The sequence below is a fragment of the Mustela nivalis genome, assembly GCF_964662115.1.
Source record: "Mustela nivalis genome assembly, chromosome: 3".
NCBI classification, from domain to species: domain Eukaryota; kingdom Metazoa; phylum Chordata; class Mammalia; order Carnivora; family Mustelidae; genus Mustela; species Mustela nivalis.
Window position 1 is genome coordinate 31,639,844 of NC_139022.1, and position 25,230 is coordinate 31,665,073.

General features: G+C 50.9%; 1 protein-coding gene across 6 annotated transcripts in view; it reads left to right on the forward strand.

Moving 5' to 3' along the window:
- The window catches only part of RASGEF1C (RasGEF domain family member 1C), an 83,773-nt gene that overhangs the window by 26,362 nt on the left and 32,181 nt on the right, over positions 1 to 25,230 (forward strand). The window contains exons 1-3 of one of the 6 annotated variants that reach the window (XM_082723604.1): positions 6,693 to 6,800; positions 7,358 to 7,517; positions 10,719 to 10,915. The exons of 2 other annotated variants lie outside the window; for them this stretch is intronic. Coding sequence is in view for 1 of the 4 variants with exons in the window: in XM_082723599.1 (XP_082579725.1) it covers positions 6,700 to 6,800 (101 nt within the window). In the remaining 3 variants the exon portion in view is untranslated. Of the gene's footprint in view, positions 1 to 6,692; positions 6,801 to 7,357; positions 7,518 to 10,718; positions 10,916 to 25,230 lie in introns of those variants that run through there. 3 more of the 6 variants (XM_082723602.1, XM_082723605.1, XM_082723599.1) reach the window with 3 other exon arrangements.

Sequence of the window (25,230 nt, forward strand, 5' to 3'; positions counted from 1 at the left end):
CTCCTGCTTTCTTCTGATGTCCATTAGCATGGTAAATTGTTTTCTACCCCCTCACTTTAAATCTGGAGGTGTCTTCGGGCTTAAAATGAGTTTCTTGGAGGCAACATATAGATGGGTTTTGTTTTTTTATCCATTCTGACGCCCTGTGTCTTTTGATTGGGGCATTTAGCCCATTAACATTCAAGGTAACTATTGAGAGATATGAATTTAGTGCCATTGTATTGCCTATAAGGTGACTGTTACTGTATATTGTCTCTGCTCCTTACTGATCTACCACTTGTAGGCTCTCTCTTTGCTTAGAGGACCCCTTTCAATATTTCCTGTAGAGCTGGTTTGGTGTTTGCAAATTCTTTCAGTTTTTGTTTGTCCTGGAAGCTTTTAATCTCTCCTTCTATTTTCAAAGATAGCCTAGCTGGATATAGTATTCTTGGCTGCATGTTTTTATCATTTAGTGCTCTGAAAATATCATGCCAGCTCTTTCTGGCCTGCCAGGTCTCTGTGGATAAGTCAGCTGCCAATCTAATATTTTTATCATTGTATGTTACAGACTTCTTTTCCCGGGCTGCTTTCAGGATTTTCTCTTTGTCACTGAGACTTGTAAATTTTACTATTAGGTGACGGGGTGTGGGCCTATTCTTATTGATTTTGAGCGGCGTTCTCTGAACCTCCTGAATTTTGATGCCCGTTCCCTTTGCCATTTTGGGGAAATTCTCCCCAATAATTCTCTCCAGTATACCTTCTGCTCCCCTCTCTCTTTCTTCTTCTTCTGGAATCCCAATTATTCTGTTGTTTCATCTTATGGTGTCACTTATCTCTCGAATTTTCCCCTCGTGGTCCAGTAGCTGTTTGTCCCTATTTTGCTCAGCTTCTTTATTCTCTGTCATTTGGTCTTCTATATCACTAATTCTTTCTTCTGCCTCATTTATCCTAGCAGTGAGAGCCTCTATTTTTGACTGCACCTCATTAATAGCTTTTTTGATTTCAACTTGGTTAGATTTTAGTTCTTTTATTTCTCCAGAAAGGGCTTTTTTATCTCCCAAGAGCGTTTCTCTAATATCTTCCATGCCTTTTTCGAGCCCGGCTAGAACCTTGAGAATTGTCATTCTGAACTCTAGATCTGACATATTACCAATGTCTGTATTGACTAGGTCCCTAGCCTTTGGTACTGCCTCTTGTTCTTTTTTTTGTGGTGAATTTTTCCACCTTGTCATTTTGTCCAGGTAAGAGTATATGAAGGAGCAAGTAAAATACTAAAAGGGTGGCAACAACCCCCGGAAAATATGCTTTATCTAAATCAGAAGAGATCCCAAATCGTGAGGGGAGAGAAAGGGGATAAAAAGAGGTTCAAAAAGAAAGAAAGAAAAAAGAAAAGAAAAGAATTTTAAAAAAAGAAAACGAATAAAGAAAAATATAAAAAAGAAAAGATATATGTATTAGATAAACTAGTTAAAAAACGTTAAAAAAGAAAAGGGTAAAAGTTAAAAAAATTTTAGCAGAAGAAGAGAAAAAAAATGAAAAAGAAAAAAATTAAATTAACTGCAAGACTAAAAAAAATCACAGGGAGAAAGCCATGAGTTCCGTGCTTTGCTTTCTCCTCCTCTGGAATTCTGCTGCTCTCCTTGGTATTGAAACTGCACTCCTTGGTAAGTGAACTTGGTCTTGGCTGGATTTCTTGTTGATCTTCTGGGGGAGGGGCCTGGTGTAATGATTCTCAAGTGTCTTTGCCCCAGGCGGAATTGCACCGCCCTTACCAGGGGCTGAGTAATCCGCTGGGGTTTGCTTTCAGGAGCTTTTGTTCCCTGAGCACTTTCCCTAGAGTTCAGGAGGACGGGAATAGAAATGGCGGCCTCCTGGTCTCTGGCCCGGAGGAGCCAAGAGCCCCGGGGCCCCACTCCTCAGTGTGCCCTCAGAGAACAGCGCCCAGTTACTCCCATCTGCCTGACCTCCCGCAACGTTCGGAACTCACCGAGTCTGCGACCGGTTCAAGGTAACACCGAGCTGTGAGCTTACTGTCGGCTCTGTCTCTGTAGCCGGCTTTCCCGTTCCAATACCTGCAAGTTCTGCGACACTCAGACACCCCCGATCCTTCTGTGACCCTGTGGGACCTGAGGCCACGCTGACCCCGCGTGGGCTTCGCCCCGGTTTAACCTCTGGAGCGATGTCCCTCAGCGGAACAGACTTTTAAAAGTACTGATTTTGTGCTCCGTTGCTCCGCCACTTGCCGGGAGCCGGCCCCTTCCCCCGGGGTCTATCTTCCCATTGCTTTGGATTCACTTCTCCCCCGGTCCTACCTTTCAGAAAGTGGTTGTTTTTCTGTTTCCAGAATTGCTGTTCTTCTTCTCTTCAATCTGCCGATGGATTTGCAGGTGTTTGCAATCTTTAGATAAGCTATTTAACTGATGTCCTGCTAGCTGAAGTAGTCTCAGCCTGCTACTTCTCCGCCATCTTGACTCCTCCCTCCCCGGAAGCTCCTCTTGATTGCAGCCCCCTCCTCCAGGAAGCCAGGTGGACTGAGGTGCACCGGGAAGAGATGCAGGCAGGACCAGCTTCTGCCCAACCCTGAGAGCTCCCATTCCCAGAGCTGTCACGTTTTTGCAGAACCTGGGTGGCTGAAACTTTTCTGAAGACAAACGTGAGCCCCAGAGAGCCAGGGCCCCCTGTCCCCTGAGCAGCGGGACCCGTCCACACCAGCAGCCATTCTTCCCTGGTGCAGGACACCTATCCTGGACTGCAGCCTGAGCCGAGCCCTGAGAACGGGACTTATGGCCGCCCAAGCTGAGTCTTTGCAAGAGGGAAGCAGGCACTCAGAATGGCTGGGTCATCTGGTGTCCTCCCCACCTTCCATCTGCAGGAGCACACAGAGAGGGGGGAGGGCTGGGGCTGGGAAAGGGGGATGTGTATGGCCTTGGCCTCAAGGGCCCCCTGCTGCCTGAGTGAAGCTCAGGCTTCCTGCCAGGCTTAGGCGTGTGGAGGAACCAGCTTGGTTTGCCCAAGAGACCCCAGGGTAGGAGAGCCTGAAATCTACCCCACCTGCCAGCCACCAGCCCTGTGACCTCGGGGAGCCAGCCGAGCTCCCCCTTGGGGGTGGTACTAGGAATTAAACACAGCCATGTGTTCGCTCACTGCTCAGTCATTGTTACGTGTGGATGTGTTTACTTTAACACATTTTAAAAAGCATATGGCCAGCATATGAGACCCATGAGATCGTAGATATTGTTGGTAAGGACAATGCTAATCTTAAAACGGAAACTGATAGGAGGGACGTGGTTCGCTGAAGAGCTGCCCTGGGAGCAGGGGGCCTGGCAATATCCCAAAAGGGACCCTGGAGTGTCCCGTTCAACAGATGCTGACATGAAGGGTTTCATTTCCCAAAGGCCCCAGCCTGAGGCTGGGCTCTTGCAGGGACCCAGGTGGTGGCGCTGGACAGGAGCGTCACCCTCCCGTACCTGGCATACAGGTGTCCCCAGTCCTGGGAAGGCTGTTCCTCCTGGGGAGTGTCCTCGCTCCTCCAGCACCCCTGGGGGCTTCCACATGCTGACAGGGTGGCTCGGCCCAGCACAGAGGATCTGGGGTGAGCTGGGCTCCCTCATCGGCAGGGGCAAGGCACCATGGTTCTCGCCTGGGAAATGGGACACGGGAGCAGCAAGGTGTTGGTGGGCAAGGATGGAGTGAGCCCGTCCAGGGGACAGCCAAGCCCGGGGCCACACGAGGTGAGGCTCACGATTACCCCCTGCCCCCCATGACTGCTCCTGCTGGAAGGTCGGCTGAATCTGGGGGAGGGAGAACCGGCCATCCCACGTGGGCCAAGGCATCACTGTGAGTCACGTGATCGTGTGTTAAGCATGTGCGGACTGGGAGTCTTGCTGGGACAGAGTGGCTGGTTCACCCCTGTCCCCTCCCCTCTCCACCCACGGGAGGCAGCAGACTGGCGAGCACATGATCAGGAAGCTCTGCGGGGGCTGCAAGGGTGCAGGTGGTAGAGCAGGTCTGTGGGTCTCACATCACAGACTTCTCTACATGAATGTCCCTGCCGGCCTGAGCACGGGAGGTAGGCAGAGTGATCAGGAGCTGGGCTGGAGCTGGGAGCCCCCCTACCCCCCACCAGATGCAGAGAGCAGGGGCGAATGTCCAGTGCCTGATGGCCAGTAGTTAGCAGTCTGGGCCTCCGAGGAGGGGTTCTGGTGGCCACATGGCCTTCTAGGCAGGACTCGGGTCCTAGCACCGTGGCCTCCTTGCCCATCTTTCAGGATGGTGGCTGCAGAGACTGTTCTGCCTGGGTCCCTGGCGTTGACCCTGCGCAGGGGAATGACTCCAGGGTCTGGGGTCTGAGTTTCCTGCCATCCAGCCTGGACCCCTCCCTAAACCAGCTGCCTGGGGTCTGCCTATGCGGAGACCATCCCAAGTGAGAACCGGTCCCTGCTTTGGGTGATTCTGGACCCACGTGCAGGGGAATCATAAAAGCCTGATGATCAGTTTGAGCCCCTGGAAGCATTGGGGGCCGTTCTGTGCCCCCCTCACCTTCCAGTTAGCTGGATGACCCTAGCACAGGTCAGGTCCTCTCTCTGAGCCTCAGTTTCCCCTTCTGTGAAATGCAGATAAGGACAAAACTGCTCTTCGGCAAAGCCTTGAGGGAAGCCCATTCACAATGGTGTGTCTGTGCGCAGGCAGCCTGGGTGCGGACCAGGGAATGACAGTCCCAGTGTCCCAGAGGCTGCAGCCCAGAATGGGGACTGAACCCACAGTTGCGATGGGAGCTGCCAGGCTTGGGGGGGGTGCACGGTTCAGACACACACATGCACACATCTTCCCAGCCTTTCTGACAACGGCCTTTTCTCTGTCTGCTGGATGTTTCTGAAAGGAGCCAGAGAGAAACAGTATGATTCTTTGTTTTATTCTAACACTGATGACTTCATCTTCCCTTGTTCTTCCCAGAAAAGATGATGACGAATTTGTTAAAGTTCAGCTGTGAGAGCCCCCTCTTAGAGCAAGAATGAGAATTATTTAAAAGCAGCTTCTTGCTTCTTGGAGTTATTTTCAGACAAGTGGCCCCACTCAGGCTCACGGTGGCTCTCCAGCTCCCGCTGTCCATGGGGAGGAAGGTGGGGAGTACCTGTCCTGGTCCCCGAGCTCCCCGGCCCTCTGGGACCACCCCCAGCTCCTTGTCTGGGCCCCACACCTGTGTCCCAGTCACCGGGCACTGAAAACAAAAAGCTGGGCAGTTTTCAACTTGTTCCCCCAGATTTCCAGATTCAGGGCAGAAATGAAATGGTTTCCAGACCCTTCTAGCCAGAAGGGAATGAATGGATCCAGGGAATGATATCTGGGGCAGCCTTCCCTCCGTGCTGACTGCTGATGCCCCTGCACCTCTGGACTCCCCTTCCTTAGCCACCCTGTGGTCGCTGGGCCTTGACCAGGACAGCCCCAGGTATATGCGGCCAGGCTCCGAGAGAGGACAGAAAAACACACAAGTGGCAGCCAAGGGCCAGGCAGCCTGGGCTGGGCGGGGGCAAGTCCTGCCTGGGAGTGGGGGGAGGCGGATGGACAGGCTGGGGTGACTGCCCAGCTGTCTGGGTATGATGGGGACCTTGGGTCCCCTGTGATGGAGAAGGGGGCTCCCAGTCCTCCTTGGCCTACCCTCAGGGCAGCAGGGCAGGGAAGGGTGTTGTGGGCAGGATGACGCACTGGCACGACACTGACCTGCTCCTCACCTACTGGGGGATATGATGAACCCACTTTACAGATGTGGAAACTAAGGTTCAGCCAGTGAGGCTCCACCCACCCTCAGCCAGAGCCAGCCTCTGCCTCCCCAGACCATTCTTTGAAACAACTTCCAGAAGCCACGGGGAGAAAACAAAGCGTTTATTTTTGCCCAAACTGTTCCCCCTCCCCGAATCGCCTGAGAGGTGTTTGTCTGGAGGTGTGGGTGACTCACGCAGGCGCTCAGAGATGGAACTGGTTATTTTTGCCTCAGACTCTGGCAGGCCGTGGGCAGTGTCCCCATGGGGTGCACGGGTGGCCCAGGCTGAACCACTGTGGGAGGGAGACCAGGTGGCAGAGTCAGCATGCCCTGGCCTCCCCACCCGGGTCCTGAAAACAAGCCCCCAGGCCCAAAAGGCAGGCTCTAAGTTCGCTGGGGGTGCTTGTTGCCTGCTGGGTCTCCTGCCCTCCTGGGGGTGATGCTGGCTTCAGGCCATCATCCAGGTTGCCATCCCCATTGCCCCATTCTGTTGCATCTGAGCATGAGCCCCTTTCCCCCACCCACTGCAGGCTGCGTGCCCCAGGATGACTCCCACGCTCTTCCCAATAATGCCTGAGCCTGGCCTTTGTGGGTACAGCTGCAGAACCTGCACGTCCCAGGCTCTCGTAGTCTGGCGGCCACAGAACCAGAGATGAGAAGGGGTCTTCTGCCCTGGGCTCTCCGGGCTGCTCCCTCCCTGAAGAGGTTAAGGGAGTGGGCTTGCCAAGAATGGAGGGGTCATGGCCAGGGTCTCAGGAGAGCAGGGTCCTCACATCCTGGAACTAGGGCCATGGCCTTCTAACCCAAGCTGTCCCCCATGTTCTGGGATTCCAGGGCCTCAATTTGGAGAGGCTCTGCGGTGCTTTCAAGAGCCCCTTCCCTCCAGGGCCCCAAAGGGCAGGAGCCACAGCAGTGGCAGGGGTGGGGGTGGGGAGTCATCCTGACTCTACCGCAGGACGGAGACAAGCACATTGAGGCTGGACCGGGGGACAGATGCCACAGCTGCCAGCACGTTGGAGACTCGGCCTTGAGGACTGGGGGAACAGGAGAGGACCGTGACCTGGTGAGCTGGTGCCACACAGAGAGGGGCTCCAAGTCAGAGGCAGGCGGCCTGTAGGCCAGGGCAAAGCAGGGCAGGGCGGGCAGGGCAGGGGGCCCAGCACAGGATGGGGAGGAGAGAGAGCACCAAAGGAGGCCTGAGACCATAGGAGCCGTCTGAAGTTTTGGCAGGACAGGAGACTATGAATAGCTTACTCTGGGTGCTCATAGGAGGCTGGTGAGCCCCAGCCAGGGCAGGGGTCCTGCAAGGAGGAGACCGGCAGGGCTGGACCAGTGGCCTAGCAGGGTCTCGGGGACCCTGGCAGAGTCTCAGCCAGGAACAGTTAGCGTTTTCATCCCTGGTCCTCCCTTCATGCCTCTCAGCGGCCAGTGTGTTCCTCCCACAGTCTGATAGTCATTCTCCGTGGTAAATAAGACACTTGTTCCCCCTCACAAAGCAGGTCACGTTTCTCCCTGGCAGCTGCCGCCTGGCTGGCCAGGCCACCGAACAGCCTGGTCACCACAGTCAGCCTCGGCCGGTGGCCAGACACAGCTGAGCACTTTCTCCACCTTCCTGCACAGGCTGCTGTACTCCGTCAGCTCCCAGGGACTGCCAGTCACCCAGCCAGCCAGCCAGCCTTGATCGACTGAGCCCTGCTTCAGATGCTGGGGGCTTAGCAGTGAGCAGGATTGACAAAGCTGTGCCCCTGAGGAGCTCCTGGCCCTGTGGGGAGGACAGTAGGTAAACAAGTAGCAAAAAGACCCAGGATAATGTTGCTACCAGGATAAATGGCGCAGGGCAGGAAATGAGGCCCCAGGGTGCAGGGAACACAGCCTGTGTGAGACAGGAGTGCAGGGAGAATTACAGACAAGGTCACAGGGGTGGTCTTGGAGCCCAGTCGGTAGGACTTCGTGGACCACGAAGTGGGCTTTAGGGAAAGGCCCAGACCTGTCACACACCAAGTCCCAGCACTGTGCTGGGCACATTCATTCACAAGCTCTCTGGAGCTGACATGGGCTTGTTAGGCCCCTTGTGCGTGGGGGGAACTGAGGCTCGGGGAGGCACCTACATACTTCCTAACCGCTCACATCCACTGGCCACAGCCCCTCCTCTCCCAGCAGACCAGCCCTCAGACATGTCCCCTTCCGGGACCCCCGTGGCTCAGAGGACCCTTTCTGCACCCTCCCAGTGCATTGGTCCCAGCCCCCGTCTGCTGCCACTCTGAAGGTCCCTCCCAGGAAGGGACCCTGCAGCTGGACCTCCAGGGGGGACAGGAGAAGGGTGTCCTGAAACAGGGGAGACAGTGAACAGCCTGACTTTGAGGCAGCAGTGTGGACAGCATGTCTGGGGCACAGCAAGCAAGCAGATGGGTCTGGTGTCATCATGCTAATTTGTGTGTGTGTGTGTGTGTGTGTGTGTGTGTGTGTGTGTGTGAAATCGACTCATTTATTTATTTTAAATCAACTCATTTATTAAAATATTTTAAAATCAACTCATTTATTAAAATGAATATATTTTAGGATGTAATTTTATGCTCCTACCTAAATCACCAGCATCACTTCCCAAACATAAAAAGTGATTGTAAAATTTCACGTAACAGGGGCGCCTGGGTGGCTCAGTCATTAAGCATCTGTCTTCGGCTCAGGTCATGACCCGGAGTCCTGGGATCAAGTCCCGCCATCGGGCTCCCTGCTTGGCAGGAACCCTCCTTCTCCTTCTCCCCCTGCCCCTCCCCCTCCCATGGGTTTGTGCACATGCTCTTTCTCTCTCTCTCAAATAAATACAATCTCTTAAAAAGACTTTTTAAAAAATGCATGTAATAAAACAAGTATTAATTTTTAAAAAGAATAAAAGTACAGAATAGAATATAAGCCCCAGTGTTCCAGTTCTAGGTCAGTTCCACTCTACCTTTCCCACTGAGCACAGCTTAAAATCTGACCAAAGGCACAGAGCCGCTCTCTGGGGACTTAGAAAGCTAAGTCATTGCAGGCAGCCTGGGGAAGAGAAGCAGAATTTGAGGTTGATAGTGGGTTTACCATTTTCCCTCTGCGGGAGATTCCTCCGCCAGAAACCACAGAGGGACCTTTGCGTCCCGAGAGAAAGCTGCAGTGCAGAACCTCTGCTTCTAGTTCAAAGAGCAGGAAAGGAGTCTCTTATGGCTCAGACAGAATCTGGAAATACGTATTTTTAAAATATGGATTTTCTCCTGCTTTTTCAGACTCCAGCCCAGACACAGTCCAGGGGAGCCTTGCCTGGGCCCTACAAGAGCCTCCTCCCTAAATGAGGGAAAACTTCCCCTCCCAGCAGGGGAGCTGTTGTCCCTTAGGGGGCACAAGGAACCTGCTGCTTTTCTCTCTCTCTCTCTCTGTCTTCCTACACCTGGATGCAGGCATAGTCTTGGGTGTGCACAGCAGAATAGGGTGAATTAAGCCCCAGCTTTCTGGCTGGCTGACCCAAAAGCGGAGCCCCAGGAAACTGAAAAATACCATAGAGATACGGTATTATGGGGGGGGGGGGCGCTCAGGAAAGCAAGGACCTGATGTTTATGACCTCAAATCATAGAAGGTGGGGGTGCCTGGGTGGCTCAGTTGTTAAGCATCTGCCTTCAGCTCAGGTTCTAATCCCAGAGTCCTGGGATGGAGCCCCGTATCTGGCTCCCTGCTCAGCAGGGAGCCTGCTTCCCCCCACCCCGCCTGCCTCTCTGCCTACTTGTGATCTCTGTCAAATAAATAAGTAAAATCTTTTTTTAAAAAATCATTGAAGGCAAGCGTATAAACAAGAATACATAATACATATTTAATCAAGAATATATAATTATATAATTACTGTATTTTATATAACATATAAAATTTTTAATCAAAACATACAAACAGCAGCAGAAGAATCTCCAAACACTTAGACATTAGACAGCACGTGTCTAAACAAATACTCCACAGAGAAGAGAGGAAGTCTCATGGCGAATTTGAAAACATTTTGAACAGAATGAGAATGAAAACATTACATGTGAATGTGAGAACTTGTGGCATGAGCCTAAAACAGTCCTTAGAAGAAACCGATAGCATCCAATTCTCGTATTAGAAAGGGAGAAAGGTCTTAAATGAATAATTACAAATTCCGCCTTAAGAAGCTAGGGAAAAAGAAGAGCAAAGTCGACCCAAAGCCGGTGGAAGGAAGGAAGGAATAAAGATAAATGTCAAAATCAATGGCATTAAAAACACATCGGGGTCATGGGTTGGAAAACTATCAACTCTCCCCAAATTCATCTACATGTTTACTGCAGTTCCAGTCAAAGTCCCAGCGGGGTTTTTGGTACATAGAGACAAGGTCATTCTGAAGCGTATAACAAAAGGCAGAGGACTCAGAATACTTTAAAACACCAACATGGGAATAGCAATAAACGTAAATCAGCTTGTGACCATCCATGCTTATAACAGGGGCACCACTGATCAAATGTCACTTCTGAGAGGCCGTCTGGCTCTGGTGCTCAGGGTGGCACAGAGGGGATCCTAGTCAGGACAAGGGTTCCATCCTCTGCCTCTGGGGACCCTCGGGGCTGATGGCCAGTGTTTGGGCATGGAATGCAAATATCTCCTCGATGGGCCTCCGTTTTTCCACTTCCTGGCCCAATCCAATCCTCACCCAGCACTTGGAGAGACTCGGGGGTGGACCCCCAGCCTCTGAGTGGGGCCTCCAGGTGGCTACAGCAAACACACCTTCCAGATGTTCAGAAAGGAGCCGGGGGCAAGAGCGGGAGGCCAGGCTGCGGTAGACTTTGGACAGTCCCCGTGCCCCTGTGCAGACCAGAGCCAGACAGCCCCCCTGTGGGGTCTTCCCACCTCAGTCCTGCAAGGCCCAGAGAGAGAAAGTGAGATGTCTAGGGTCACACAACAGTGACAGGCACTCACGATCATGCACGCATTTGCCCACTGGGTTGTGTTTCAGACATATTTTTGGGGACCCTCCAAGCACAGTCCAGATGGATATGATCTCATGGGGAGACAGAAGATGAAGGAAGCTAACAGATGTGAGAACCTCAGGAGGGGCAATGATGTCAGAAGACCTCCCTGCTGATGTGATATGGAGGGGCAGCCAAAGGACAGTCTGCATGACGTGAGCTGAGCGGGTCACTTCCCAGCTAGGTGGGTACCCACAGTGTAATTCCGGGCTTACATCATCTGCCTGGAAACAGGGTCAGACCCCATGGGTTAGGGGCTCCCTCCACCCTGCAGGGCTTCCCCCAACCCCCGTCACCCCGGTGGCTAGTCACAAGTCTGGCTTTTCACCCATGCTTCTGGTAGACTGACTGTACATCACAGGTTCCCCTGACACCCCACTCAGGTTCAATTAATTTGATAGAGTGACTCCCAGGACTCAGAGAAACATTTATTTATATTTGTCCCTTTATTATAAGAGTATGGGAAGGATGCCAATGAGCAGCCAGATGGAAGGGTACACGGGGCAATGTCTGGGGAAAGTCAGACAGCTTCCTTGCTCTGTCCAAGTACCTGACTCTCCCAGCCTCTGCATGTTCACCAGTCTGGAGGCTCTCAGAATCCTGTCCTTCTGGGCTTTTTTGGGGGGAGTGAGGGAAGGGCTTCATTATGTAGGGATGATTCTTTAAATCATTGGCCACTGGCAGTTGGCTCAACCTCCAGACCCTCTCCCCTCCCCCAGAGAACAGCAGGCAGGATTGAAAGTTCCAACCCTCCAATCACATGGTTGTCCATCCCCACCCCCAGTGAACACAGCCCTCCTACCTCCTTCCACAGGTTTCAAAAGTCGTCTCGTTAACATAAACCAGGTGTGGTTGAAAGGGGTTTCTTATCACTGTCTCAAAACCTGTATCCCAAACCCTCATCCCATTCAGATGGTTTTAGGAGCATTGTGCCAGGAACAGGGACGAATATATTGCTTATTAGAAATGACCCTATCATAGAGGATCCTCTCTGTGAGATGTGTCCCAGTAAGCTCCAAATGATGGGGAGTCGGCCAGGTGAAGTGAGGGAAGGGAGCTCCTGGCGGGTTGTGTTCTGAGCTGAGCCCAATGGAGGAGGCCGGAGGGAAGGCTGGAGGGATCTTGCCCTCCCACTGCTCTTTGGAGTCCTGGCAATTCCCCCACGCTCCAGGGAGCTTAGACCTGGGTCTGTATGGACATCTGCCCTCCTGGGCTGCCTCCAAGGCACTGAAGTGTGGGAAGCTAGGATCAAACGCTTGGTGTCAGAAGCCTCTCAGGCTGGGGATGCCTGTGGCCCCATGTGGGCCATGCAGGTGAAGCACTGTTCAGCCCTGCACCCCCCGGGTTCACTGTACCCCTCCCTCCCAGCAGCCCCTCCCTCTCCCTCAAGCCTGGGAGAGTCCCCTTTCTCTGCCTCTCTGCTCTCTGCTGCCACTTCTTTCCAGGGGTTCGGTTCACTGGATAGGGGTGGGGGGTGGAGGGTGAGGGGGTGGGAGGTAGGGCGAGGGGGTGCAGACTGGGAAGGGGACCCTGTGAGGAAACCAGTTACTCTCTTAAGTGATGCTCCTCCTCCTTTCAGTATCCTCAACTTTCCAAAGGAGGGGGTCAAACTGGCAGGTCCTTAAACTGTGGGTGGATTATCGCTGCCCTTTCTGAAGAAGATATTCCACCTTTGTGCTCCTAGCTAGAGATTAAGTCTATTTGTTGGCTTTAAAGGCGCTTTCAAAAGCTTTCCTAGCACTGTGTCATGGGTGACAGGCATCTTGTATGTGGCTTACCTGCAGTAGGGAGGCAGGCTGAGCTGGATGATGGGGACAGTGCTGGGACTGTATTAGGATGGGAATCGGCAGGAGGGTCTTTCCCTGGAGGTTCAGCTCCCGGGAGCCAGGTGAAGGGACCCCGGGGTGGCCAGTGTGTGTCACCCACACACAGGACATCCTTCCCAGCATGGAGCCCACCCCGTGCACAGCCTGGAGAAAGAGGTCTCAGAGAAAGAGAACGTGCCCAGGTGTGTGGGAAGCAGATGGTTGTCCAGCCACATGGAAGGATGTGGTGCCCTGTCTGGACCCCGAAGCCCTCACTGACCGCCCCCCGCCCCCATTCCTCGGGCTCAGGCAGCGCCAAACAGCTTCTTGCAAGCAGGACCTGAGAGGGGTGCTAAACGGAGCCACCTGCAGTTAGGGGGAACCTACAGGAGACACCTTCGAGTTAGCAAAGAGTCCACTGGTACGTCCCTGCCACCTTCTATGGGGTGAAGGAGACCACAGGTGGGCAGTCGTGAGCCATGCAGGCAGGAGTGTCATTGGAGTAATTTCTTTGGGCATCAAGATACTTTCTTCTTCTGGTGACACAGACCCAGGACAAACTGACAAAAAAAAAAAAAGAAAGAAAGAAAGAAAGAAAGAAAGAAAGAAAGAAAGAAAGAAAGAAAGAAAGAAAGAAAGAAAGAAAGAAAGAAAGAAAGAAAGAAAGAAAGAAAGAAAAGAAAAGAAAAAAAGAAAGAAAGAAAGAAAGAAAGAAAAAAGGAGAGGGGGTGGAATTTACTGTTTCACATACAAAAAAGCCTACCTGCGGAGCCAACTTTGGGCTCAGCTGGATCTCAAACATTGTGCTCAAATCTTTTCCTCCTGCCCTCTCTCAGTCCTGCTTACCTTGGGGGGGAAAGGAAGGAGTCTTCCCAGCAGCTCAGGCTTTCATCTGTTCAATCCCCTTTCCTGAAGGAAAGAGAGAAACACTGAGACCTCCACTAAAATACAGTACTAAGACCCTTGCTAAACACCCACACACAGACAGAGAGAATAGGGTTAGTGGCAACAGCAAGAAACTGTAGGAAGCTGGACAGCAGGTTGGATGAGTAAGCAGTGATAGAGCAGCCTGAGAAGTCGGATTAAGTCAGGGATTGGGCCTATAGCTCCTCTTCCCAGCCTCAGGATCAGAGTTCCTCCCCCAGGCAGCCCACCTGGATTTCCCCCACCATGGGAATGACCAAGAGTGAGGGACCCTATGGGTTACTCCACAAGCCCTACCCTCTCCCTCAGAGTGTCCAACCCGCTTCTTGTCTCTATCTGACAGCCAAGGATTCCCAGACACCTGAGGAAGCCTTTCGATATGGCATGTGTTGATCAAGACAGATGAGGGGAGAAAGGCAAATTGGGGAAAACCAGGGCAGTGCAGGAGAGAAGAAAATTTCTAATAAAACTAGGCTAGGGGTGATATCCTTGGAGAGGTGAGAGAAGATTTTACATCTATGAGAAAAGAACGGAGCTTCATACATTTAAAAATAAATCTTCAAAGGAAAAAATACCGCCTGGAAATTAAAAACATAGCAACAGAAATAACCAATAGTAGATTTGGAATACAAAACTGAAAAACTGAGAAAGTAGAGTGATTTTTTTTTTTAATGGGAAACAGGAGAGAAAGGGTAAAAAATTGGAGGACAAGTCCAGGAGGTCCAACATGAGTACTAAGAGCCCCCAAAAAAAGAAAAGAGAGGAAGTCTTCAGCGAAATCACTTAATTAAATGTCCCAGCATTGAAGGGCACGAGTTTCCCACAGAAGATGCTGCAAAGTGCTCCACACGAGGGATGGAAATGACCCATAGCAAGGTGCATCGTTGTGAACGTTCAGGACACTTAGGACTGGGGTGAGCAACCATCTTGGTTTGTTTGGGGCTGAGAGGTTTCTTAGGATATGAATTTTCACTACTTCAGTAAGGATGGTCCCGGGAAAGCCAGAATGGCTGGTCACTCTACAAGAATCCCCCCCCAAAAAAACCCAATCCAAAACCAAAACCCTACAAAGCTCACAGAGAAGCCAGAAGACAATACCTTCAAAAATCTGGAGAGAAGTGGTTTCTAATTTAGAATCCTGTACCCTGCTGAGCTTTCAATCATATCAGCAAGTGTGATAGTGAAGTGAGATCATATCCAACATTTAAGATTTCAAAAATATTTTCCTAAGCATCTCTTCTCAAGAAGCTATTGGAGAACATGCTCCATCAAAGTGAAATGAGGAGACAAGGTACAGAAAGAAGAATGAGGAGACAAGGTACAGAAAGAAGCAGACCCAACACAGGAGATGTGGAGGGAATCCCTTGGAGGATGAGGGAGTGCTCCTAGGATGGAGCTCTTCAACAGATGTGGAGAGAGCTGAGCCATCCCACAGTGGTGTGACCCCAGAGACAGCCGGGCATCACGAAGACCCCACCACTTCCATCAGGCCATCTTCTTAAACCAAGGACAGAATGCCCAGGAAGGCTTGGCCCAGATTCTCATGAGGACTTGGCTTGTCTTGACCATGTGCTCCTAAGGATCTCTCTCCTGATGCTCTGCTGAGCACATGCGTGTCCCTCACAGAAGTTCTCAGCTTTTCTCTGAGAGTGGAAGGCAGCCCCTTCCCTCTGGCTGTACTTCTGCCGCATGTCTGGTGCCCGGTCCACACTTCAGTCTTGCTAAGTGCCTCAGCGTGAAGAGCCCTGTGTTACCCAAGCCTCACTCATGACCTTGCTTGCAACTTCCCCAAAGGGTCCTTGTCACCTCCCAGGGAAGGGGAAGTCAGATCACGACCTGACCCAGAGACTGTTCTTTTCACCTCCTCCTGGACCCTCTGTCCAGTGTGTCTGCCCTCTGTTTTTCAAGACTAGGTGGTGTATTATCTGGGATAGATACACAGGTGGAACTATAATGAAAAGCAAGGAGATAATTAGCACAAAAGGATGGTCATCACCTAGAGCTGAGGGTTGAGAAGTCAGCTTGATTTGGGAAAGTGTATAAGGTCCTGAGAGTGCTTTTAAGGTACTGATAATACTTTTTATGTTAGCCTGGGTATCATTTCACAGATGCTCATTTGGTTGTAATAATAATAAATTATTATTATTTAAATTGTAGATGTGTTTATAGACTTTTTTGTCTTTAATTCTTCTAAAAGTGTAGAGAGGAAAAAGTATCAAGGGAACATTTTCTGAGGTGATCTCCCAACAAGGGTTGGGATTTATTCTGATTCGATAACCTGGGTCCCTGGTCAGGGGCAGGAGGATGGGGTGCTGCACTGTCACTGGCCAGGACCCAGTTAGCCCCCACCCCCACTCTAATCAGGGTTCCAGCCAGTGGGGAGAAGGGGTTCCAGGAAGTCAGGAAGCATGATGGTTGGGAGCCTAAAGCAAAACCCCTTCCCCATGGTTCAGAGGAGCAACTGGGTGATATATTCCTTGAAAAGACTGGCATCCTTCAGCCCAATGCCTCTCCTTAGAGAAGCGTGTCCTCAGGGAATAATTAAGGGTGGAGACTAAGAGTGAGGGACCATACGGGTTATGGAGCAGAAGGGAGCCCGACATTTCCCTCTTTGAAGAGCCCTATTTTCAGTTACCGGGCTGGGGTGGGTCTTGGTGCCATCAACCTGCACTTGGCAGACTGGCTGTGAGCTGGGCCCTGAGCTCTCAGAAACTGGAGCTTCCTGAGATCTAAAAGCAGCAGGCTCTGTCAGCAGGAGCTGAGGGCCATATGGTGCATAAAAATAACTCAGGCCAGCCAGTCCTCCCCTCTCTCCATCAGGCCAAGTCTGTCAGGTGGCCTCCTAAAGGAAAGGCCAGGTGTATTCCCAGCCCAGGCAAGCAGAACCCCTGTGCTCAGGCCTGGGGGAGGCCCAAGTGCCTTGGGAAGCATCTTTTCAGACACTAGGGAACAGAGAGGAACCCTTCACAGGACCTGAATTGGAATGAGAGGAGTGTTTCAGTCCCAGGCTTTGTCAAGGAGGGAGAAGTGGAGGACCACAGCATTTTGGGGCCCTGGACAAGGTGCTGTCACTGCTCAGAGCAGCAGGGCAAAAGTTGGCATGGTCTAGGGCCCTACCCAGGGTGGCCTGGGAGAGTCGAGAAGACCATGTCTATAGGCTAAGATTTCCTTCTCAGCTGAGTCCATTAGGGGTTGCTAAGTGGGCTCCCTGCCTCCTGAAAGCCAGGCCATGTCGGGGTTCCTGGTATTCAGGTTGCCCTCCCCAAGCCCCTGGTTCCTGAGCCCAGGTCCCTGGCTGGATCTCCAGTCCACATCTATATCTCCCACTCAGCCTTTGCCAGTTTCCCCTCCCAGGGCCAGGGCCAGGACCAGGGCCAGGAGCTGGGCCTGGTGTCAGGAGCCCAAGTATCTGGGGTACTAATCACCAGCTGCAAACTTGCACACACCACTTTACTTTACTTTTTAGGGTGCAGGCTTTCTCATTTGTGGAGTGGGCAATCATTCCCATATGGTTGTGTTAAGGATTCAGTGACATGTGAGAACAAAAGACACATAAAGCAAGACACATGTTTGCTCTTGAGCTGAAACCTCAGGGGCATGGAAACTGCCTGGGTCAGGTGGCACAGGCATTTCATCCAAGACCCTTCCCTGAGTTCAGCTCCCCCCCCCCCAAGGGTATAGGGACTGTCCCTGTTCCTGCAGAAGCAGTCTCAAGCAAAGATGCCTATTTGGCTCTTAATGATGCCCCAATGTGGGTGATGCTCCCGCCCCCTACCTGGGGAGCAAGTCTGGTGCAGACCCTGCAAGGAAACCTATAATTCAGGCTTCTTCTCAGAGCTTCTGCAAGCTCTGCACAGATTTCCCAGATAAAAAGCAAAACTGGACAAGGCTGAAACAGGGGCTCTGAGGAGAACCAGTAGGACTAGAGTAGGCACTCATTCTCATGATGCAGAAAGGAAAAGACCTGGGGTTTTCAGGACACACACACATAGACCTAGGAGCTGTATGGCTCCAACTCCTCCCAAAACACTGCAGTGGGACTAGAAACATCACCCTAGAAGGGCTCTTGGCTCAACCCCCACAGCACACCTGACCCTGATAGAAAGATGAAACAATGTAAGATGCTTATTCTCACCAGCATTATACTCTTTGTTAAGAGTTCTGTCCAATGCATTATGACAAGAAAAGTCTGTGAGGTTTAACCACCAGAAAGGAAGAGATTAAATCACTATTAATTGTAGACTAAATTGTTTCTGGAAAAACAAGACTGTCAGAACTAATGAGATCTAAAAATCCAATAGCAGTGTCCAGTTAAAGATATAATGGGAAGAGGAGGGTATCAGCAAAGACAGTGAAGCAGGAAGCACCAAGACTCCACCACCTGCTAGACGGCTGAACTGGCAGAGTCCACCTGATTTAACTATCTTAGAACTCTGAGCCTATTCAAAGACTTTCAGCTTCAAAGGAAGGCTTGGAAAGTTTCAGTTCATTTTGGTCAGTTTAAGTTCTTAACACAGTAGCAGCTACCCTTCTTCCACCCCCAGCCTCTAGGCAGCAGCCATGCACATGTTCCTGGAATAGCTTACCCACAGCTATGGGATCCACAGTGGGCAATAAGCACCTTGTCCTGCAAATACTGGGGGATGTGTGTTCTGATTGCTTGTTGCTGTTTCTGGTCACAGAGGTGCAGATAGAGAGGCAGGCCACCATTGTTGCAGTCTATACTGGCTGAAGAGGATTCCAGGGGATTTAAGAAGTCAAAGCCTATTACTACCCGCCCCACACACACCCCTTCATTCTTCCCTTTTTCCTCTTTTGGGGGCAAGACATTTAAGGATTAGGATATTCAAAAGCAACCATGTATACAAAGGAAGTTAGAAAGTTACTACACATGCCCAGAGAAAGGTATAGGCTCAGAGAAGACTCAAAGGACCTTAAATTTATACCTCAGTCTGATCCTGGCATAGAAGCACCCTACAACAATTGGAAAGAAAGAAAGAAAAGAAAAGACCTGCAGAAATCTGATTTCTAGAGTCACCACATTATAAGATTCAAACATTCCATTTTCAACAAAAGCAACAACAAATAACAAGATCTGCAAAGAAAGAGAAAGGAATGGACTGTAAAGGGGGTGGAAAAATCAGAGAAGCCATCCCTAAGAAAGAGATGATAAACTGATTAGGCAAAGACTTTAAGACAACTGTCTCATTCAGAGAGCTAAAGTTAAAGGTGGATAGTCAAGAAAACTATGTATGAGCAAAATAGAAATATCAATAAAGAGATAAATAAAAAAAAACATTTAAAAAGAACCCAAAAGAAATTTTTAGAGCAGAAAAATACAATACCTGAAATGAGAAATTCACTAGAAGTTTCCAAAAGCCGATTTGAGCAGACAGAAAAATCAGTGAACTTGAAGATAAGACAATTGAAATGATTGATTCTGAGGGACAAGGGGGAAATGGTTGAAAAAAATATAGCAGAACGTAAGGGATGTGTGGAACACCATTAAGCAGACCAACATACATGTTGTGAGAGTCCCAGAAAGAGAACAGAGAGAAGGGGTAGAGAGGTTATTTGAAGAAATAGTAGTTGAAAACTTCTCAAAGTTGGTAAAAGACATGAATACAAACATACAAAAAGGTCAACAAATTGCAAGTAGGATAAACTCAAGGAAACCCACACTGAAACATATTATAATCAAACTGTTGAAAGACAAAAACTTGAAAGCAGCAAGAGAAAAGTGACTTGTCTCATGCAAGAAATCCTCAATAATATTATCAGCAGATTTCTTATCAGAAACCTTGAGGTTGGAAGGCAATGGGTTAATATAATCAAAAGTGTCAAAAGTAAAAAATTGTCAACCAAGAACCCTATATGCAGCAAAACTGTACCTCAAGAATGAGGGAGAAATCAAGACACTCTCAAATAACATCATCCTTGGTGACGAAAGACTGAAGGCTTTTCCACTAAGCTCGGGAACAACACAAGGATGCCCACTTTTATCACTGATATCCAACAAAGTACAAGAAGTTCTAGCCAGCACAAGAATAAATAGATAAAGCCACTCAAATCATAAAGGTGGGAGTAAAACTAGTTCTTGCACATGATAAGATCTTACATGTAGAAAACCCTACATGCAAACACTATCACACACACACAAACACACACACATCCCTATTGAACTAATTAACATTCATTCAGCAAAATAGCAGGATACAAAATCAACACCATAAAAAACAGTTGTGTTTCTGCACACTAACAATGAACAATCAAAAAAGGAAATTAAGAAGGCAATCTCCCGTACAAAAGAATCACAAAGAATAGACTTAGGAGCTTGTAGTTAGGAATCAACTCAGCCCAGGAAATGAAAGACTTGCACGGTGAAAAGTATAAAACATGGAAATGAGAGCAATGAGAAATGAGAGAAGACACAAATAAATGGAAAGACACCCTGTATTCGTGGGCTGGAAGGCTTGATATTGTTAAGATGTCAATATTATCCAAAGCAATCTACAAATTTCATGCAATCTCTATCAAAATTCCAGTGGTGTTTTTGCAGGAATAGAAGCATCCATCCTGAAATTCATACGGCATTTCAAAAGGACCCTGAACAGCCACAGCAATCTTGGAAAAGAACAAAGTTGAAGGGACTGCACTTCCTGGTTTATGACAGAGCTACGGTAATCAAAACAGTGTGGTCCTGGCATAAAGACAGGGGTATGGGCCAATGGAATGGAATAGAGAGCCCAGAAACAAATTCCTGTGTATTGAGTCAAATGATTTTTCAACAAGAGTGCCAAGACCATTCAGTGGAAAAAGGACAATCGTTTCAACAAATGGTGCCAGGAAAACTGGAGATCCACAGGTAAGATAGCTAAGTTGGACCCTTACCTAACACCGCATACACAAAAATTCAACTGAAACAGATTAAAGACCTAAAAGTAAGACCACACACTATAAAATTTCTGGAGGACAACAAAGCTTCATGATCTCGGTCAGTTCAACAGTGAACCAAGGGTTTACAAAGACATTTCTCTGAAGGTTATATATACAAGTGGCCAAAGAACACAAGAAGATGCCCACCAACCCCAGTCACAAGCAAAGTACAAAATCAGAATCAAGGTTCACGATGCGATGTCCCCTCACACCCTGATGGATGGCTGCCATCAAAAATACAAAAAAAAAAAAAAAAAAAGAAATGAGAAACAAAAAACAAAATGGCATTGGCAAGGATATAGAGCAATTGGAACCCTTTTCCATTGCCAGTTGGAGTGAGAAGTAGTGAGAGCACAGCTAGTGTGGACAAGGGTATGAGAAAGGCTGAAACTACTCAAATTCCCACTGGCAGATGAAGGGATAGAGAAAACATGGGGTTATGTGAGTTTGTCCATATATATATGTACATATATATATGTATATATGGGCTATAGGATGCAGTCTTTAAAAAAGGGGGGGGACATTCTGACCCACGCTACAGCATGTGTGAACCTTGGGGATATGATGTGAAGTGAAATAAGCCAGTCACAAAAGGACACACACCCTATGGTTCTGCTCATACAGGTGCCTAGAACAGTCACATTTCTAGAGACAGGAAGTGGAATGGGCTTGCCAGGGTGAGGGGAGGGGAAGATGAGGCGTGATTGCTGAATGGATGTAGGAGAAGATGAAAAGTTTCTGGAGATGGGGAGTGGTGACATTTGCACAACCATGGGAGCATGCTTGGTGCCACTGAAAGTATACCCTTGAAATGGTTACAATGGTAAATTTCACATTAAGCATCATTTCCCAGAATTTTTAAAAAGGAGGTAATGGGGGAGGGGTGATGGGATGAGAATGTATAAATGTGTAAAATTCTGCTACCTACTCAGGCGAGGGCGGAAGGCTCCGACTGGGCGTTGTGGGCTTACGATAGTCTGCAAGGCTAACTCGGCAGCCAGTGATAGCTGCTCTCGGAGCTCCCACCCCGGGGCTGGAAGTTCACGGTAGAGAGCTGTCCAGGCCACAGCCAGCTTGCAAACCAGGGTAAATTGAGGGACCCCAAGGGACATGTCTTTTTGGCCCAGAGCACCATTAGCAGTTGGAATGATGACGTGTGTCATGGTTTCAGACCCTGCTGATAGAATAGGCCCTTGGGGAGGGCTCAGTGGTCTTGGTGGCCCCTTCTTCTCCATGGCAGGCACTGTGCTGGGTACTTTGTGCACTTAATCTCGGGGCTCCTCTCCAGAAACAGAAGAGGAGGGGTTCTTCTTCCCATTCTCAGCACGTGAAGACATTTGAAAAGCCCAGGAGACTTTTCACACAACAAAGGGTCATCCTCTGACTCTCTCCCTTCAGCCAGGCCTGGTCCAGCACCCACCTGGGCACAGATGCCCGGGAGTCCACCCCCTCTCCAGCACCCAGGACATGCTTTGCTGACCAGCCAGGTGCTTTTCTTCCATAGGTTCTATATGGCTTTCTGTTCTTTGCAGGTTTTTAGAATGCCAACCAGCACTACCGGGGACTATGACAGCAGAGCGGGGGTTGGAAACTGGCCACCTGGAAGCTAGAGATGTTGTTTCTAAATATGCTCTTGTCCTATGCTGTGGCCCCCATGGTGGCTTTTTTCCCTTTTAATAAGTTGAATTGCCATCTTTAAAATCAGGGGGGTGCCTGGGTGGCTCAGTGGGTTAAGCCTCTGCCTTCGGCTCAGGTCCTGGTCTCAGGGTCCTGGGATCAAGCCCCACATCAGCCTTTCTGCTGAGCAGGGAGCATGCTTCCCCCTCTCTCTCTGCCTGCCTCTCTGCCTACTTGTGATCTCTGTCTCAAATAAATAAATAAAATATTTAAATAAATAAATGAATGAATAAATAAATAAATAAAATCAGGGTCCTTGGGGCACCTGGGTGGCTCAGTCAGTTGAACATCGGACTCTTGATTTCGACTCAGGTCACAACTTTGGGGTTGTGAGATTGAGCCCCACATCAGGCTCCTGCACATGGAGCCTGCTTGAGATTCTCTCTCTCCCTCTCCCTCTGCTCCCCCCTCTAAGAAAAATAAAATAATTAAAATAAAATCAGGATACCAAGCATACAAGTCAGGAATCCTGGCATTCCTTAAATGTGGAAGGTCTGAGCATGTGGTCAGCACCCCCAGGAGTCCAGTGGAGCTGTGTAGCTCTGGCCTCTCTCTGATGGACCTCACCCTGGGGGAACCATGGGACTCTTGTCAGCCTCTTGCTAGGTGTCTTTGTGTTGTCCAGTAAAGAGGAAAGTTAGATATTTGGGGTACACACCTCTCTGTCAAACGTTGGGGAATGAGAGAAAGGTTATCCTCTAGGTCTGTACCTTCCCTGTAATACCACCTGGTCCGACACTTGTCCCTGCAGACATTTACCCCTGTATCCCATACAGGAGTTAGGCTTAGGCCATATAGTCCCAAAAAGTTGTCCAGTACTAGACTCCGACAGCAGGTGGGCTCTGGGTCTGACAGCACGAATCCCCAGAAGGAAGGGTGCCTGCCTGCAGGGCGGCATCCCCTGGGTTGGGGATGGCACATGCCTCCAACGCAGATGCAATGCAGACTTGCCCCCTCCTTACAGCTAACTGTGGCGGGAGCCCCAAGACCTCCAGATGCTGGGCCTGGAGACCCAAACACAAGGAGACTGACTGGTGCGCCTTAGGGGTGGAGAGTGGTCAGCGGGAGCAGGGGACGTGAGCAGGGAAACTGAGGCAGAAGCTTATGCCTGGAGTGGTGGGCAGCTGACTCAGAAGCCAAGCCCTCCCAGGCCTGCCTCTTTGGACCATGCCCCCTTCAGCTACGTATTTCAGGGTGGCAGCCTCTGATTGGCCCGGCCTGGCCTAGTGCCCACCCCTTGGCCAAGTGTGGGCGGAGCCTTCCTGACATCTCAGCACCTAGGTTAGTATTCATCAGAAGGCGTGGTTATTGGGGGAACACCTGCAAAGCTTGGTGTTCTGGCTACGAGGAAAGGAAATGGATGCCAGGAGGCAGACCCAACAGATGGAGGCACCAGGGGAAGGGACTTGGGTCCGGGGCCAGGATCTGAGCTAGGAAGGAGAGTCGGCACCCGGGGCTGGTGCCCACGGGCCAAACAATGTGTGGGAGGGCTAGCTTGTCCCAGGAGGGGTTGAGTTGACCCCCATCGCCAGCCAGCACATGCTTCTCTCCTCAGGCCCTGGGCACCGCTGGTCACACTTCCAGAGTCTGCCCATTGTTAGGGTCCGTGATCAAAGGAACAAGACTGATACAAAGCGAAAGTCAAACAAAACTTTATTTCGCGCCAAGCATCAAGAATCAAACTGACCGGTCAGGGCTATCTCTTACGAAAAGGCGAGGACGATGTTCCCGACAAGGTCACTCCCAAGAAGGCCGCTCCGGACAAGGCTGCTCTAGACGAGGCTGCTCCACAGATGAGGCCGCTCCATGATCAGAGCCGCTCCCAAGAAGAGGCCACTCTCAAGATGAGGCCGCTGCTCCATGATGTTGCTCCCCAGACAGGGCCGCTCCCAAGAAGAGGCCATTCTGGACAAGACCGCTTCCTGGACGAGGCCGCTCCCGACGTCAAAGAGGCAACGATGACAGCGACGATGACAAGGAGGACAACCTGGATGACACAGACTCTGCTCCCCACGATGCCACTCTGACAAGGCTGCCACCCAGAGGAAGCCACCGCTGCGGACAAGGCCGCTCGTGGCTCGGGGTGGTGAGGCATTTTGCGGCAAGGCTGCTGGCAGCTAGGGGCCATTGGCATCTCTGGACCACTGGCGTCTTGGGACCGCTGGCATCCAGGGGCTGCAGGCGTCAGGACCGCTGACCGCTGGACTGCTGGTGTCTCGGCACCACTGACGTCTAGGGGCTGCAGGTGTGGGGACCGCTGACCACTGGACTGCTGGACCACTGGTATCTCGGGACCGCAGACCGCTGGGCCGCTGGACCACTGGAGTCTCAGGGCCGCAGGCGTCGAGGGACCGCTGACAGCTGGACCGCTGGTGTCTGGGCAGCTCAGGGCTGCTGGAAGCTGCACGTGGCTGAAGGCTGCAGGTGGCTCGGGGCCGCTGGAGGTGGGGCCTCAGGCGGCTTGAAGCTGCAGGCGGCGGCTTGGGGCCACCGGAGGCAGGACCGCCGGAGGCGGGGCCGCAAGCGGCTGGAGGCTGCAGGCGCAGGGACCGCCAGTGGTGGGACCGCTCGCGGCGGTTATAGCTCTTACAAGAGCTGTTACAGCTCCTCCACTCCGCCGACTCTTCGCTCAGTCGACTCTTCTTCTGCTCCCGGCGCAGCTTTCCTCCTGCTCCCGGTGCAGCTCTCCTCCTCCCCTGCTAGCCTCACAGCAACCTTCATGCGGTTTGGTTGAGTCCCACCCCTATACAGGTGGCCAATCAGATCTCAATCCACCCTAGTGGATATACACATGCTGCACCCATTGGACATCTCCACCCGGCCTGCCCCACCCCTACATCGGGGTCCACAAGCAAGTTCCTCTGGGAGGGGCAGGGCCTTACACCATGTGCCCTGGAGTCTGTGCTCTGTGGACGCCAACATTAGGGCCCAGCTGGGCTGGTAGACAAGAACGGGGCCTGTCCTCAAACACAAACGGGACCTGTCCTCAGACACACCTGTCCTCAAGACCCAGCTCGGCCAGGTACTCAGCACGCGAGCTGGGCACCCGCCTTTCTCTTCGAGCCTTCCTCTACCTCATCTGAAGGATGGGAGGGCTGCGGGCTGAGATGAGGCGTGAGCCTGTGGGGCCAGGCCCCCAGGGCTTTTCCCACTGGAA